A 12,487-nucleotide genomic window follows, 5' to 3' on the forward strand; every position below is an offset into this window, starting at 1 on the left:
GAGTTCCTCCGGGGGCTGGAGGGTGCTGGGCTGGTCCTGCAACAGCCGGTTGGCTGAGTTGGACAGCTACGGAGGCCGGGGTGGAGGCGGGCAGACCGGGTGGGTGTCTGGGCTGGTGGGGGCCGGTCGCCCCCCCCCGATGCTCCGTGGCTGGCGGGCCGCTTCTCCAGGCACAGGCGATGGCTGCTGGTGTCGGGTCTGGCTCTCAGGGTTGCTGAGGGGGGTGGTCCGGCTGTCTAGGTGTGAGGGGTAGCTGCTGGTGTTGGGCCGGGCTCACGAAGCTGCAGCGAGGCGCCTGCGGAGACAGGAGGCTGCTGAGGCCCTGCTGTGGTGCTGGGCGGGCGCGAGGGTGTGGGGCAGCGCTGAGCATGCTGTGGGGTGCGGGCACTTGGCTGCATGTGGGAGTTGTGGGCACAGAGAGCTCTGTGCAGAAAACGGGGCGCCCTGCACCCCTCGGCCTGGGCTCTGCTCGCCTGCCTGTGGCTCGTCTCCTCTCAGCCCTGACCGTCCTGACCTGCCTGCACTGCACGTGCTGGAAGGAGACCTGACCCCAACAGACCAAAGCTGGGCACAGCTCCTTTCTCAGCGTGCCCGGCAGAGAGCAGCACTCGGCTTCCCTGACCAGATGAGGGGACAGCCTTGGCCCAGTGAGATGCTCTCCATCCTCTCTTTGGAATACGTATCCAAAGAGATACAGACGCCTGCGCAGACAAAAACCGCTGCCTGTGCTGAGAACACGCACGCTGGCAGTGTTGGGGTGCAGCTGGGACAGCCTGACTCCTCTCTTTCTCCAAAGCAAGGCCAGTAGCTGGGAAGGCTTTTGACCATGGTCTGAGCTGCTGGGACACCTTGGCCGAGGCAAACATCTGGAATTTATGGCATCGCCTAACAGGGGGATTGCTGCTGGTAGGTTCACTGGTAGGGAGACATCACTGTTGCGCTTCTCACTTTCTATGGCAATGTCATCCCTTGTTGTTGTTCTTCCTGACCTTGCTCTGCCTACGTCTGTCGCTGGCCTGCTCTTGTTGAGGCAGGGTCACTTTTAACTAACACTTGCAACAGTAAGAAGGGGTTTCTGAAAAGAGTGCGTGTGTATTGAGAGGCCAGTTCAAGTATCTTACACCAGCAGTCTCAGTAGAGTTTGGCCAGTAACTAACGCGGCACTCCAGAATACCCTACCTCCAAATGCTTCATGGCTAATAGCAGCCATCTAATACAGAAGTTTGGCAGCCCCCCTCTCCCCCCAACAACTCACTGTCTCCTCTTCCTCCACACATAGATGCCACAACACAATAGCATCCCAAGCAGCATGGAGCCCAGGATTGCCGCGGCGCCTTCTATGCAGTACTTCTGGAAATCATTTGGATCCATAGCATTTGCATTTCTCTTGCCATCCACACCTGGAGGAACCATTCTGTACGTTAGTGTGTCCTGCACACCCCCGGTAATCTCACAGGAGGCCCGATGTTGCCAGGAAATGTTCTTTCTCACTTTCTTAGGATCCCTGAAGCAGTGGACATCCTGGGGCTGCAACGTTTCCTTGGTTTCAGTAGAAGCAAAGGAAACTCCCAAAGCCATTGCAAATCAATGCACTCTGGAGCCTCTCTTTCTCCTCTCAGCTTTGCTTACGCTCTGGGGTGGCATAATCCAGTTTTCCCAGTGTCATGGCTTTGCTACCCCTTCTTGGTGAGCCTTCACATTTGCACACAATTTCTTTTGCGCTCACCCACCTTCGCTCTCCGAGGCGCACTAGTGCTGCTGCCTGGAGGCTCTCTCTGACCCTTTGGGACAAGTTGTCCCACTGAACAGAACTCATGAGGCCAGATGGAGAGCCCGCGGGGGAGCGCGGCTGTTTGACCAATTGCCCCTTTGAGACAGACAGACCAAAACCATCCCTGCGTCAGGGAGTGCCACCCCCAGGTCTCCCTCCCCAGCCCAGCACCCACCCCCTGAGGGAATGGAGTCAGGCCCTCTGGGGAAGACACCTGAACCGCGCTCTCCCTCTGCCTTTTCTCCAGTATGGGCACCGCCTGCATGCCCCCAGTTTCCAGGACTTGCTCCCACTTATGGCCCCCTGCCAGACTGCTCAGTACCTGTATTCGTTCGAAAAAATTCATAGATGCCGGTGTGGTGGGCTTCCCCGGGGTTGGAGAGCGCTGCCAAGAATCAGAGAAAGGTAAAGCCTCAGCGTGGCTCAGGCACAGAGGATGCCGGAGGATGGTGCAGGTTCCCCTCTAAGGCCGTGCCCGATCTGTCAGCGCATCCCTTTGGACCTCAGCTCACAGGAGGAAGCCTCCCCGGCTCTGTGGTGCCTACAACAACTCACGGCAAGCTCTGGGATGCAGGTATTGCGGGAGGCACCTTCGATTAAGAGTCCTATTTCCCATCATGTGCTGAGCATGGTTCAGGTGGTCTCGTTCCCAAAATGGCAAAGTTCTGAAACTCCTGTGAACTGGGTGTGGTGAGCGGTGAGCATCTCGCTGCATCCACAGAGGGTTACGAGTGTCTCTCTCTGGCACCCTGATGGCAATAACCTCCGCACCCCAGAGAGGACAGTCATCCACAGAGAGCCACTCCCGGCTTCTTTCAGAACACTCGCTCTGGACTAATAGTTTGGCTGCTGACACGGTGTGCAGTAGCGGGCACCAGGGCACGAGCCTGCAGGCACACGGTGATTTTGATTTATGACGCTGGCTGACCGAAGGACAGCAATTACCTGGCACGCCTGTTGATTGAATTGCCCCCTTTTTTTCATCAGAGACTGGCACTGCCTGGCTGCCTCCTTCCTGAAGCGCCTCCTCCTCCACAGTCTCACGGTCCAGCTCTTTAGAAAGAAAGTGGGTCAGTTTCATTAGATGCAACCGTTCCTTGTCAGGAACAGAGTATCTTCAGGAGGCAATACTTCTCCAAATACATTAATAACGCTTAGAAAGAAAGCCTGGGCATTTGGCGGTGCACCTAGTCGCTGGTTCAAACGACGAGTCATTCATGGAGAAAAAATTAAGCGCTAGGCACTTTCCAGTTTACCAGTAGACAGCAAATCCTGACCTGCTGAGAGACTAGGGGATTGCATGTGATCGTCTTGTTTGCATTCCACTTAGTGCATTTTTGGCAAACTGCAAAAGGATGGTAAATTGCTTCCTTCAGAGAGGACGGGAAGACGCTGTAGCCAGTTCAGCTGGGGAAAGAGCCCTTCTGAGCAGCACTTGCCATCATGCCAACTCCATCACATGGTCAGGGTGACAGGCACGTGTGGTGGACTGAACTGCAAGCTCTTGCAACCATATTCTGGGCACTTTCACAAGCGGCAGTGAAGAGCCCACAGTCCCCCAAAACAAAAGGAAAACCACAACCAAGTTATCTGAAACACAACCAGAAACAGACAGCTAACCCACCCAAGACTGAATGAACAGCCCTTCGCTTTAGCTGCCTTCAAGTTAGGTGTGCGGCCTCAAGCTGGGTGTCCAGCTTCCACCTGTCCCTGACCCTGAGGTGTCACCAACAGACCTCAGACCTCGAGGGGAACAACGAGGCTGGACCAGGCTGTGAAGCTGGGGCTGCTCCAATCCTGGCCAGGGCATGCCTGCAGCCCAGGCAAAGTCTGCCAGTCTCAGCGACCCCAAGCTGCCTGCGCATCCTGCTTGTCCGTACATACGTCTAAAACCTCAGCTGCCCACATCTTCTGGTTCAGAGTGATAGATACCTACCACGTGCTGCTTTGTCCAATTCCTTCAGGATTTCCTTTAGGTCTTCTGATGATTGCTGGGAACGCTTTCCTGTTTCAGCTTTATACTTTGCTCTTTGAGGACCTTAATGGAAAGCGTAAAGTTAAATTTCTCACGACTAAAATACTGAAAAGGAGTGGTTAGTCTGTGAAGTCAGTCAAGACTGACTACTCACCCCTGGGATGCCAGGTGAGGTCCAGTGCAGGATCCAGCCGAGGAGCTGGAAGAGCTCTCCCTCTACCCATATCTACAACCAAACACCCACGAGAAGCTTCCATCATACACTGTGATACTGTCATAACTGAATAGCACAACATATAAAGGGATCACGTAGCAACAGGGCACACACGATGCAGGTCTATATTCTCACACCTGCTGCAAGAGATGCCTCACTCACGTTTGGGGCTTTGAGCTGGCACATCTCAAAGGAAGTAAAAAGCTGTGACGTACCCATGAGATCTCCCTGTGCATCAGCCCTGGAACCCAGCCGGGAAGCTGGATGTCCATTACCTCCAGCCATGTCTGTAAACAAACCAAACAGAGAAGCTCTCGTGAAATCTTTAAATGTACTTCTTCAGATCTGAACAGCAGTGAATGCAGTTGAAACGCAGGATTGCTTCATGTCGCTCATCTCTCCCTTCCGCTCAGGAGCATTGTGCAGACAGTTACCGGGTGCCTGGACCATGCCGGTCTGAAACAAACCGTGCACGGGGCTGTTGGGAGAAAGGACTCCCTGGAGCTCACACCAGCTCTAAACTCAACCCCAACAAGCCCGCTGGCTTTGCAGCAGGCACTGGAAAGGCTGGGAAAGAACGCTAGAACACTTTGCAAGGCAGAGCTCCCTGGGGCGCATCACTGAGCCTGACCCATTCCCTCTCTGCTCTTCTGCATGTTTGAGCATCCACCAAGAAAATATTAAGTTAAATTTCATATGAACAGAATATTAAAAGCTAAGTGCTCACTCATGCGAGTGTTTCCAGGCCATGTGTAACACCCCTCAAGGGCCGGATGGACAAACATACAGCCCCTTACTGGGAGATCTCATCTGTGCACAACAGAAGCCCACATGAAAGCACTGGTGGAAAAAAATGATTGTTCACATGTCTCATGGAGAAGAGCCCGCTGGCCAGGGAGAGGCTGCACCAGCGCTGTCCCATCTGTTCCCTGGGGCTGTGGGCTGGGGCTGGGTGTCCCATGGGGACCTGGGTTTGCCCAAGAAGAATGCTGCCGGGCTAGAGCTGGAATGCTGCTGTTTTCCTCAGCAGACGTCTCCTGAGGACAGACGTCTCTGAGGCTGAAAGCTGGGACCCAGCCAGGGAGCAGCAGAGCCACGGCCCTGGGCACAGCTGTGACAAGCCCAGGGGTTTGAGAAGCACTCCCGCGGGCTATTGCCTGGCCCCTGTGGTGCTGCTCGGGCCCTGGCACACAGGCTGGGGGAAAGGCTGCCCCGGGGCAGGGTGGCACAGGGCCAGCTCTAGGGATGGTTTCTCACCGCTCCGGGCTCCAGCCTTCACCTGGAAAATGCCCCCGCAGCAGCCGCGACCCCTGCGTCTCCCCACAGGGCGTCTGCCTCCTCTTACCTGTGGAGCTGGCCATGGCTCACCCAGCCCAGCCCGGCCCCGCTGCTCTCCCAGCCCTGCCCCACCACGACCACAGCCCCGCTGTCAGCCCAACCAAGGGGCAGTGGGTGCCGCGCTATGCTGCCAGGGCTGGGTGCTGGCCCTCACCTGCCTGCCTACCTAATTCCCGCGCTCGCCACGGAGCAGCCCCGACGCCCTGGGCTTGCAGGGCCACCAGGAGGAGGATAAGGAGGCAGGCGGGGGCCACGGCCCCCCGCGCCTGAACCATACTGCTGCTGCTGCTGTTGCTGCTGCTGCCAATGCCGCTGCTGCCAATGCCGCCGCTGCTGCTGCTGCCGCCGCTGCTGGCACTGCTAGCACTGCTGGGGTGTGCCCACGGCACAGCACTGTATATCATGGCACAGCACGGCACAGCAGGGCTCTATGACCTCACAGCTTGGCCTCCCCACCCCACCCCCACATTTCACCTCGGGAGGGCCGGCTCCTGGAGGAGAGGGACACTGAGCCTGCCCCTTCCTGCCCCCCCTCCGGCCGGGGCCTGTGCAGTGGAGGCCCCTCACCTCGTGGCCCTGTCCCGGGCGTCACGTCACGGCCGGCTCTCCACAGCACTGGGGTGGCCAGCACGGCCAGGAGCAGCTCGCTCAAATGCCGGTTCCGTGTTTCCTGGTGCAGGCAGGTGCTGAGGGGCTGCACCCAGGCTGGCCTGCACCGTGGGGCTTCTCTTGGGAGCTGCCCTGTGTGGGAGCACCGCGGCAGCACGCTGCCCCGGGGACTGAGGGGCAGGGTGTGAGGAGCAGCTGTGCCGCCAGCTGAGTCACGGCGCAGCAAAACTGACCAACCCAGGCTAATCCTGATGCAGTTCAGTGGAAAACACTGCTTTGTGGCTTGGAGGGGATTCTGGCCAAAGCACTCGCATGAGAAAGAGTCTTTGCTGCATCTCTTTGCAAGGCGTGGGACTGTTTTGTCAAATGGGTCACAAGACAGCAGGTTTTAAAAAACCACCCCAGCTTTAGGGAAGGTGCAGACCAGCAACAGCTTTCTGTCCCAGCACATTCTGTGTGGGAGCAGATGCTGTATATTTTCCATTTTGGAGCTGGAGTCTGGCTAGAGTCAGAGAGAGTGCTGGGACCGTCAGGTGGTTAGGATAGCACAGATCCCCAGTGTTGGTGGGGCGTTTCAAGGGAAAATTGAGCTTTCCATCCTGGCTCATTCCGTCCTGAACAGATGTTGTACGTTTTGAATTTTGGAGGTATGCTCTGGCGAGCGTGAGAGAGAGAAGGGACCATTAGGTCAAAAAACTGATTTTGCTTATGAGAGGCCTTGCAACAGGGTTTGTGAGCCTGGCTTTGCCTCATACCTCTCTTCCTGCTTGCTGGCCATGGCTGCTTCTGGCTCTGCCATGGTGGCGAGCAAAGCAGGGGTCTTTCAGGAGGCACATCTGTCTGGCATGCCACAGCCACCTCTATTCCATGGTCAGCAGGCTCTTCTGAGTGCAGCTCTGGAAAGCAAAAGCATGAGGAATGAGGTGCATTGGGGTCAGCTGAGCTTTAAAAGTCACATCTACACCTCATGACTCAGTAGGGCAAACTAGATCTCCGTCAGCTCTCTGATGCCGTGTGCTCTGCAGCCCCTGAGCCCTCCTTGAGAAGGATTCCTAAAACACCTTGTGGCACAGAAGAAGTCAGACCACCATGAAGAAGAACAAATGGTTCTTGGTTGAGTCTGTAGTTGAGTAGTGGCAAGGCAAATGCAATAGAAGGACACTGACAGCCCATCTGCTAACCGTCTATGTTGAAAACATGTTTATCTCTTCATCACCTGATCTTCCTGAGAGGAAAAGGCAGAAAAGGGAAAACACAATCGACTGGGTCAGGACAAGCATGTTCTCTTCCTACCCCTGCCAGAAAAGCCCTTGAGGAAACAGCACACCTGAAACGTGTCTACTTGATGGGAATTGTACCCGTCTCCTACAGCAGAGCTAAGAAACCTTCCTTAGAAAATCAGAGAATCATAAAATAAGGGCTCTTCAGTACACCAGATGATCTACACTCGTCAGTGGGAAGGGCACGAGACCAAAACTTCCCCACCAGACCAGGTCAAATGGTATCTCAGCGGAGAAAAGCCTCTGCGTGGCTGGGCAGCAGTGCAGCAGGCTCAGCGGGGCCCGAGCTGTGGGAATGTTCACAAACCTCAGGCCACGTCTGACGAGCCTCTGGCAAGAGTAAAGAAAGCAGCCCTGGCTTGTTTCCCAGAGTGTGCGCTGAAACCTGAGGAAAGGTCACTGACCCTCTGGAAAAAGGTCACCCTCCTTAGCCTAATTTGTTAGTGTTAAAAGCAGCAAATTCAAGGGTGTTCTAATGGCAAGGATTCGAGAACCTTAACCCGAGGTGGTGTTCCCAACTGCATCAGGAATAGAGTGTAGTAGGTGCGGCTGGATCCATGAGTTTTTGGGTTTAGATGAACTGAAAACCCCTTCAGCATCCTACCTGTCTGCACATCAGCACACTCCCTGCCCCCCTTGGGCTCAGATGCTTTTGGCTGCGCTGCCTCTGCGCTCACTGTTTGGCCACCGCTTTTCTGTGGATTTCTGTCTGCCTTTGAATCTGAGGACAACAATGTGGGATCCTCTGGGCTGAGGGGAGGGGGAAAAAAAAATCCAGATTACTTCTTGTATGTAAATGCTACTTAGGCTACAGGCTGGCCAGACTTATACGGAGAGCTTTAAACTAGATTTAGTGGGGGATGAGGAGGAGGGAAAGGAAGAAGAGGAGGAGGATGAGAAAAAAGATGATGAGGAAGAACAGGAGAAGAATAAACTGGAAAAGAGGGAAGGGGGAGGAGGAGGAGGAGGAAAAGGAAGATTGGGGGGAGGAAGAACAGGAGGAGGAAAAACAGGAAGCAAAAGAACAGCAGCTCTCCTCAATCATGCAGGCCCCTTCCTGGGGCCCTCCTTGTTCCCAGTGGTGGGTGCCAGAGCGCTGTTCCTGCTCTCTCCTCACTGGTGCATTAACTGAATCTGTGGTGTCTGTGTGGGGCCTTGATAATGCTACTGCGTGGGCACCGTGTATGTGACTGGCAGGTTCTCGGCATTTTTGTGACTGCTTCTCTTGTTTCTTTCAACAGGAAAACCTTGATCAGTACTCCCCAGGAGCTAAAGAAATGCAAAGAACTGAGAGAGAAAGAGGAGGGCGTGTAGGTTAGTTCTGGTTGAAAATGTATTTGGCTGTGTTCTAGCCAAAAGCCTTGTCTTCAAAAATGCAAGGGAGCTGAACTACTGGGTACTTCTCATCCCTACAAGGATTTTCAGGCAGCAAGGCCGGCTGCCGGGGTGTGCAAACAGCTCCTCCCGAGCATGGAGAGAGGTGTGGGAGAAGATGGTGCTGTTCCTGTTGGCGTGTACCTTCAGTCGTTGGATTGAAGGCTATCAGAGCCCTGTGTGACGGCACATTCAGGGTGCTCCAGTTGGGCTGGGAGATGGCATGTGCAGGGAAAAATATTTGCCCTGTAGTTCTATACTTTGCAACCTAGCCTCCTGCCTCGGTCGGCACGGGCCGGTTGCGAAGTTTTTGTGACATGGACTCAGGGCTCAGCTGTGGGCGTGGGGGGGGGGGGTTGCCAGATGAGGCCCAGGCAGTGCCAGACAAAGGCCACAGAGGGGGTAGAGCAAGTTGGGCAGCCGGTGCAGCGCCAGCTCCCGGATGTCAGCATGCGAGCCCCGGCCAGCGATGCCTGCGAGCCCCAGCCAGATGCGAGCTGTTTTCTGTGCTCAGCTCTGGCCTCCAGGGCGGCTGCGGCTCCTTCCCAGCGCAGGATCCAGCTCACCAGCGGTGGTGGTGGTGCTGGGGCAGTGACAGTGGCCTCCATCCTCCTGGCGTTGATGCTAATGAGCGTGGTTTCTCCCATGGGTGCCTGCCACCCAGCGCAATGCCCTGTCTTCCCACGCTCTTGGTGGCCATCCCCAGCCCAGCTCAGCCAACCCCTGCGTTAAGCCCCCACTGCGCAAATGACCACAGGCAGAGAGGGACTGCAAAGCGAAGACCCAAGTCTTTTAATGAGTGAAGCAAGGAAAAGGGATGTGGGAGAGGGCCGGGGCTGGAGCGGGTGGGTGCAGGCCTCTGCCTGCTGCTGTTGCTGGGGCCGCCGGTTCCAGGCGGAGGTGGGGATGGCGGTGGCGGGGCTGTCAGTAGCAGGCTGGGGTAGAGGTGGCGGTAAGCGGGGGTGTTGGTGCCAGGCCGGGGTGGGGATGCTGGTTGCGGGGCGGTTGTTCCTTTGAGTAGTAACCACCAGGTGGCGCCGTGGCTGCAGCCTCTGCGCGGCAGGGGGCGTGGCCTGTTCTCCGGGGGCGGGGCCGTCGGGGGCACAGGCTGCAGCAGCGGAGGTGGCAGGGGGCGGGTGCGGGTGCGTGATGGAGGGCAGAGAGGGCTCCCTCGTAGCAGAGCGGTGAGTGCGTCTGCCCTGCCTCGCCCCTGTGCCCACTGCTGTGCAGCTTCCTCCCAGAGCCGGGACCTTGCGGGCGCTTGCAGTGGCACGTGGCCCAGTGGCGCCGGGAGCCGTGGGGCCAGGCCGGGCCCTGGCAGCGGTGGCGGCGGCGGCTGGCAGCGCGGTGGCGCCTGTTCCCTTGACCATATCGCAGCCCCCGGGCAGCGGGGAGCCGTAGCTTGAAGTGTGGGGGGCCAGGTGGGCGGAGTGGGTGAGGGTCCTAGGCCGGGGAGTTTAACTGCCGGGCCAGCGGTTGCAGGCCTGTGTTCTGCGGGGTTTGGGTTGAGCGGCCGTGTGAAACCTGTTCCCTCCGGCTGTGCGAGGGACCCTTGCCTGCTGGCGTCCCCCTGGGTTCTAGGTGCTCGGCAGGCCCATTGCTGCTGTTGGATGCTCTCGGCTTGCTGCTTCCTGCGTGCTGTCCGCTTCCATCCGTTGACGTCCAGCTACGCCTCGCACAGGGTTTACGGATGTTTGGCCACCCGGTGTGCCACCATCTTCTTGCTCTTCCTGGGTGGCATGTTGTCCTGCGGGGAGGTCTCCTGCGTCGTGGGGGTGCCGGCTGGTGCGGGGCGCTTGGCCTTCTTGCCACCTGCCTCTCCCGATCTGGGCACCACACGGCCCGAGACGACGCCTGGCGGCAGCGGCAAGCAGGTCAAACGGACCCGGGGCTGCCTCCGCAGAGCCTCCTCCACCACTTGGGCATGCGCTGGGGGGGGGGCCAGGGGGCTGGGCAGGGGACTCAGGAGCGCAATGCGCAGGGGGCTCAGTAGGGGACTCTCCTGGGGACCCTTGAGGGAATCCTTGCGGGGACTCTGCAGAGGGCTGTCCTCTGATGTCTCCTCTGAACTCTCCGGAGACCCCTCCTCAGAAGTCTCCAAGGGACTCAGCGGCAGCCAGGCGGGGAGGTCAGTTGTCAGCCCACTCTCCTTCCCCTTGGGGTCCTGCAAGGGAGAGGCCGTCACCCCCCAGAAGGGGTTGGCGTCCCCCAGCATCGGCACCGCCAGATGGTCCACGGTGCAGTCGCCGTCCTCCCCGTCCTGCAAGAAGTTGGGGACATCGTTGAAGGAGGCAGCGCTGGCAAGGCTGTCGGGGCCATCGACGAGGATGTTTTCGCTGTCCACCAGCATCGCCACTTGCTCCTTGTTGCAGCTGCCCTCTGCCCTATAGTCCAAGAGGTGGGGGAGCTTGTTGAGGGATGTGGTCAAGCTGGGGACATTGGGGCCATAGGGGAAGGTGGGACCTTTGGCCTGAGAGCAGGGCCCAGACGTTTTCAATATTGATGGCCAAAGCCGGGCGTGGTGAAAGGGGATGCTGAGTCGCATGTCGGAGTTTTTAGATGCCTAAAGGAGCCTGCAGCTCCAGGGTTAGTAGGGCTGTGAATGGGGCCATGGTAGAGGTTCCAGGAAAGACACAGCATTCGGGGCTGGCAGGTTTCGCCTGGGAGCAGGGCCCGGACATCTGCAGTTTTGAGGCTTGAATCTCGAAAATGGCTAGAGAGCTACTAAGTCGCATGGTGGAGATTTTGGATGCCTAAAGGAGCATGCAGCTCCAGGGTTAGTAGGGCTGTGAATGGGGCCATGGTAGAGATTTCAGGAAAGACACAGCATTTGGAGCTGGGAGGTTTCGCCTGGGCGCAGGGCCGGGACTTTTTCAATTTTGACGCCCAGAGATGGGTGACGGACAACGAGCCTCTCAGTCTCATGTCGCAGTTTATGGATACATAAAGGAGCCTGCAGCTCCAGGGATAGTAGGGCTGTGAATGGGGCCATGGTAGAGGTTTCAGGAAAGAATAACCATTCAGGGCTGGCAGGTTTCGCCTGGGCGCAGGTCCGGGACGTTTTCAATTTTGACGGGCGAAGGCGGGTGACCGACAGCGAACCGCTCCGTCGCATGTCGCAGTTTATGGATCCCTAAAGGAGCCTGCAGCTCGAGGGTTAGTAGGGCTGTGAATGGGGCCATGGTAGAGGTTTTAGGAAAGACAGAGCATTCGGGGCTGGCAGGTTTTGCCTGGCAGCAGGGCCCGGACATTTGCAGTTTTGAGGCTTGAATCTCGAAAATGGCTAGAGAGCTGCTAAGACTCGTGTCGGAGTTTTTGGATGCCTAAAGGAGCGTGCAGCTCCAGGGTTGGTAGGGCTGTGAATGGGGCCATGGTAGAGGTTTCAGGAAAGACACAGCATTCGGGGCTGACAGGTTTTGCTTGGGTGCAGAGCTTGGAAGTTTTCAATTTTGATGGCCGAAGGCGGGTGACGGACAGAGAGCCGCTCCGTCGCACGTCCCAGTTTTTGGATGCCTAAAGGAGGCTGCAGCTCCAGGGTTAGTAGGGCTGTGAATGGGGCCATGGGAGAGGTTTCAGGAAAGACAGAGTATTTGGGGCTGGCAGGTTTCGCCTGGGAGCTGGGCCCGGACGTTTGCAGTTTTGAGGCTTGAATCTCGAAAAATGGCTAGAGAGCAGCTAAGACGCACGTCGCAGTTTTTGGATACCTAAAGGAGCGTGCAGCTCCAGGGTTAGTAGGGCTGTGAATGGGGCCATGGTAGAGGTTTCAGGAAAGACAGAGCATTCGGGGCTGGGAGGTTTCGCCTGGGACCAGGGCCCGGACGTTTGCAGTTTCGAGGCTTGAATCTCGAAAATGGCTAGAGAGCAGCTAAGACGCATGTTGGAGTTTTTGGATGCCTTAAGGAGCGTGCAGCTCCAGGGTTAGTAGG

General features: G+C 57.2%; 1 protein-coding gene across 2 annotated transcripts; it reads right to left on the reverse strand.

Moving 5' to 3' along the window:
* Window positions 1-59: 59 nt before the first annotated feature.
* LOC129208844 (uncharacterized) lies at window positions 60-5,592 on the reverse strand. Of its 2 annotated transcripts, XM_054832218.1 has the most exons (8): window positions 5,465-5,592; window positions 4,176-4,247; window positions 3,901-3,972; window positions 3,708-3,809; window positions 2,717-2,824; window positions 2,094-2,156; window positions 1,256-1,400; window positions 63-295 (listed from the first exon to the last, which is right to left on the reverse strand). In XM_054832218.1, the coding sequence occupies exons 1-8, from the start codon at window positions 5,571-5,573 to the stop codon at window positions 274-276; spliced, it is 693 nt and encodes a 230-aa protein (XP_054688193.1). In that variant the 5' UTR covers window positions 5,574-5,592; the 3' UTR covers window positions 63-273. The 2 variants fall into 2 exon arrangements, with proteins under 2 accessions (XP_054688195.1, XP_054688193.1); XM_054832220.1 differs by lacking the exon at window positions 1,256-1,400 and having other exon boundaries at window positions 60-295.
* Window positions 5,593-12,487: the final 6,895 nt, after the last annotated feature.

The sequence above is a fragment of the Grus americana genome, chromosome 7 (assembly GCF_028858705.1).
Source record: "Grus americana isolate bGruAme1 chromosome 7, bGruAme1.mat, whole genome shotgun sequence".
Taxonomy (NCBI): domain Eukaryota; kingdom Metazoa; phylum Chordata; class Aves; order Gruiformes; family Gruidae; genus Grus; species Grus americana.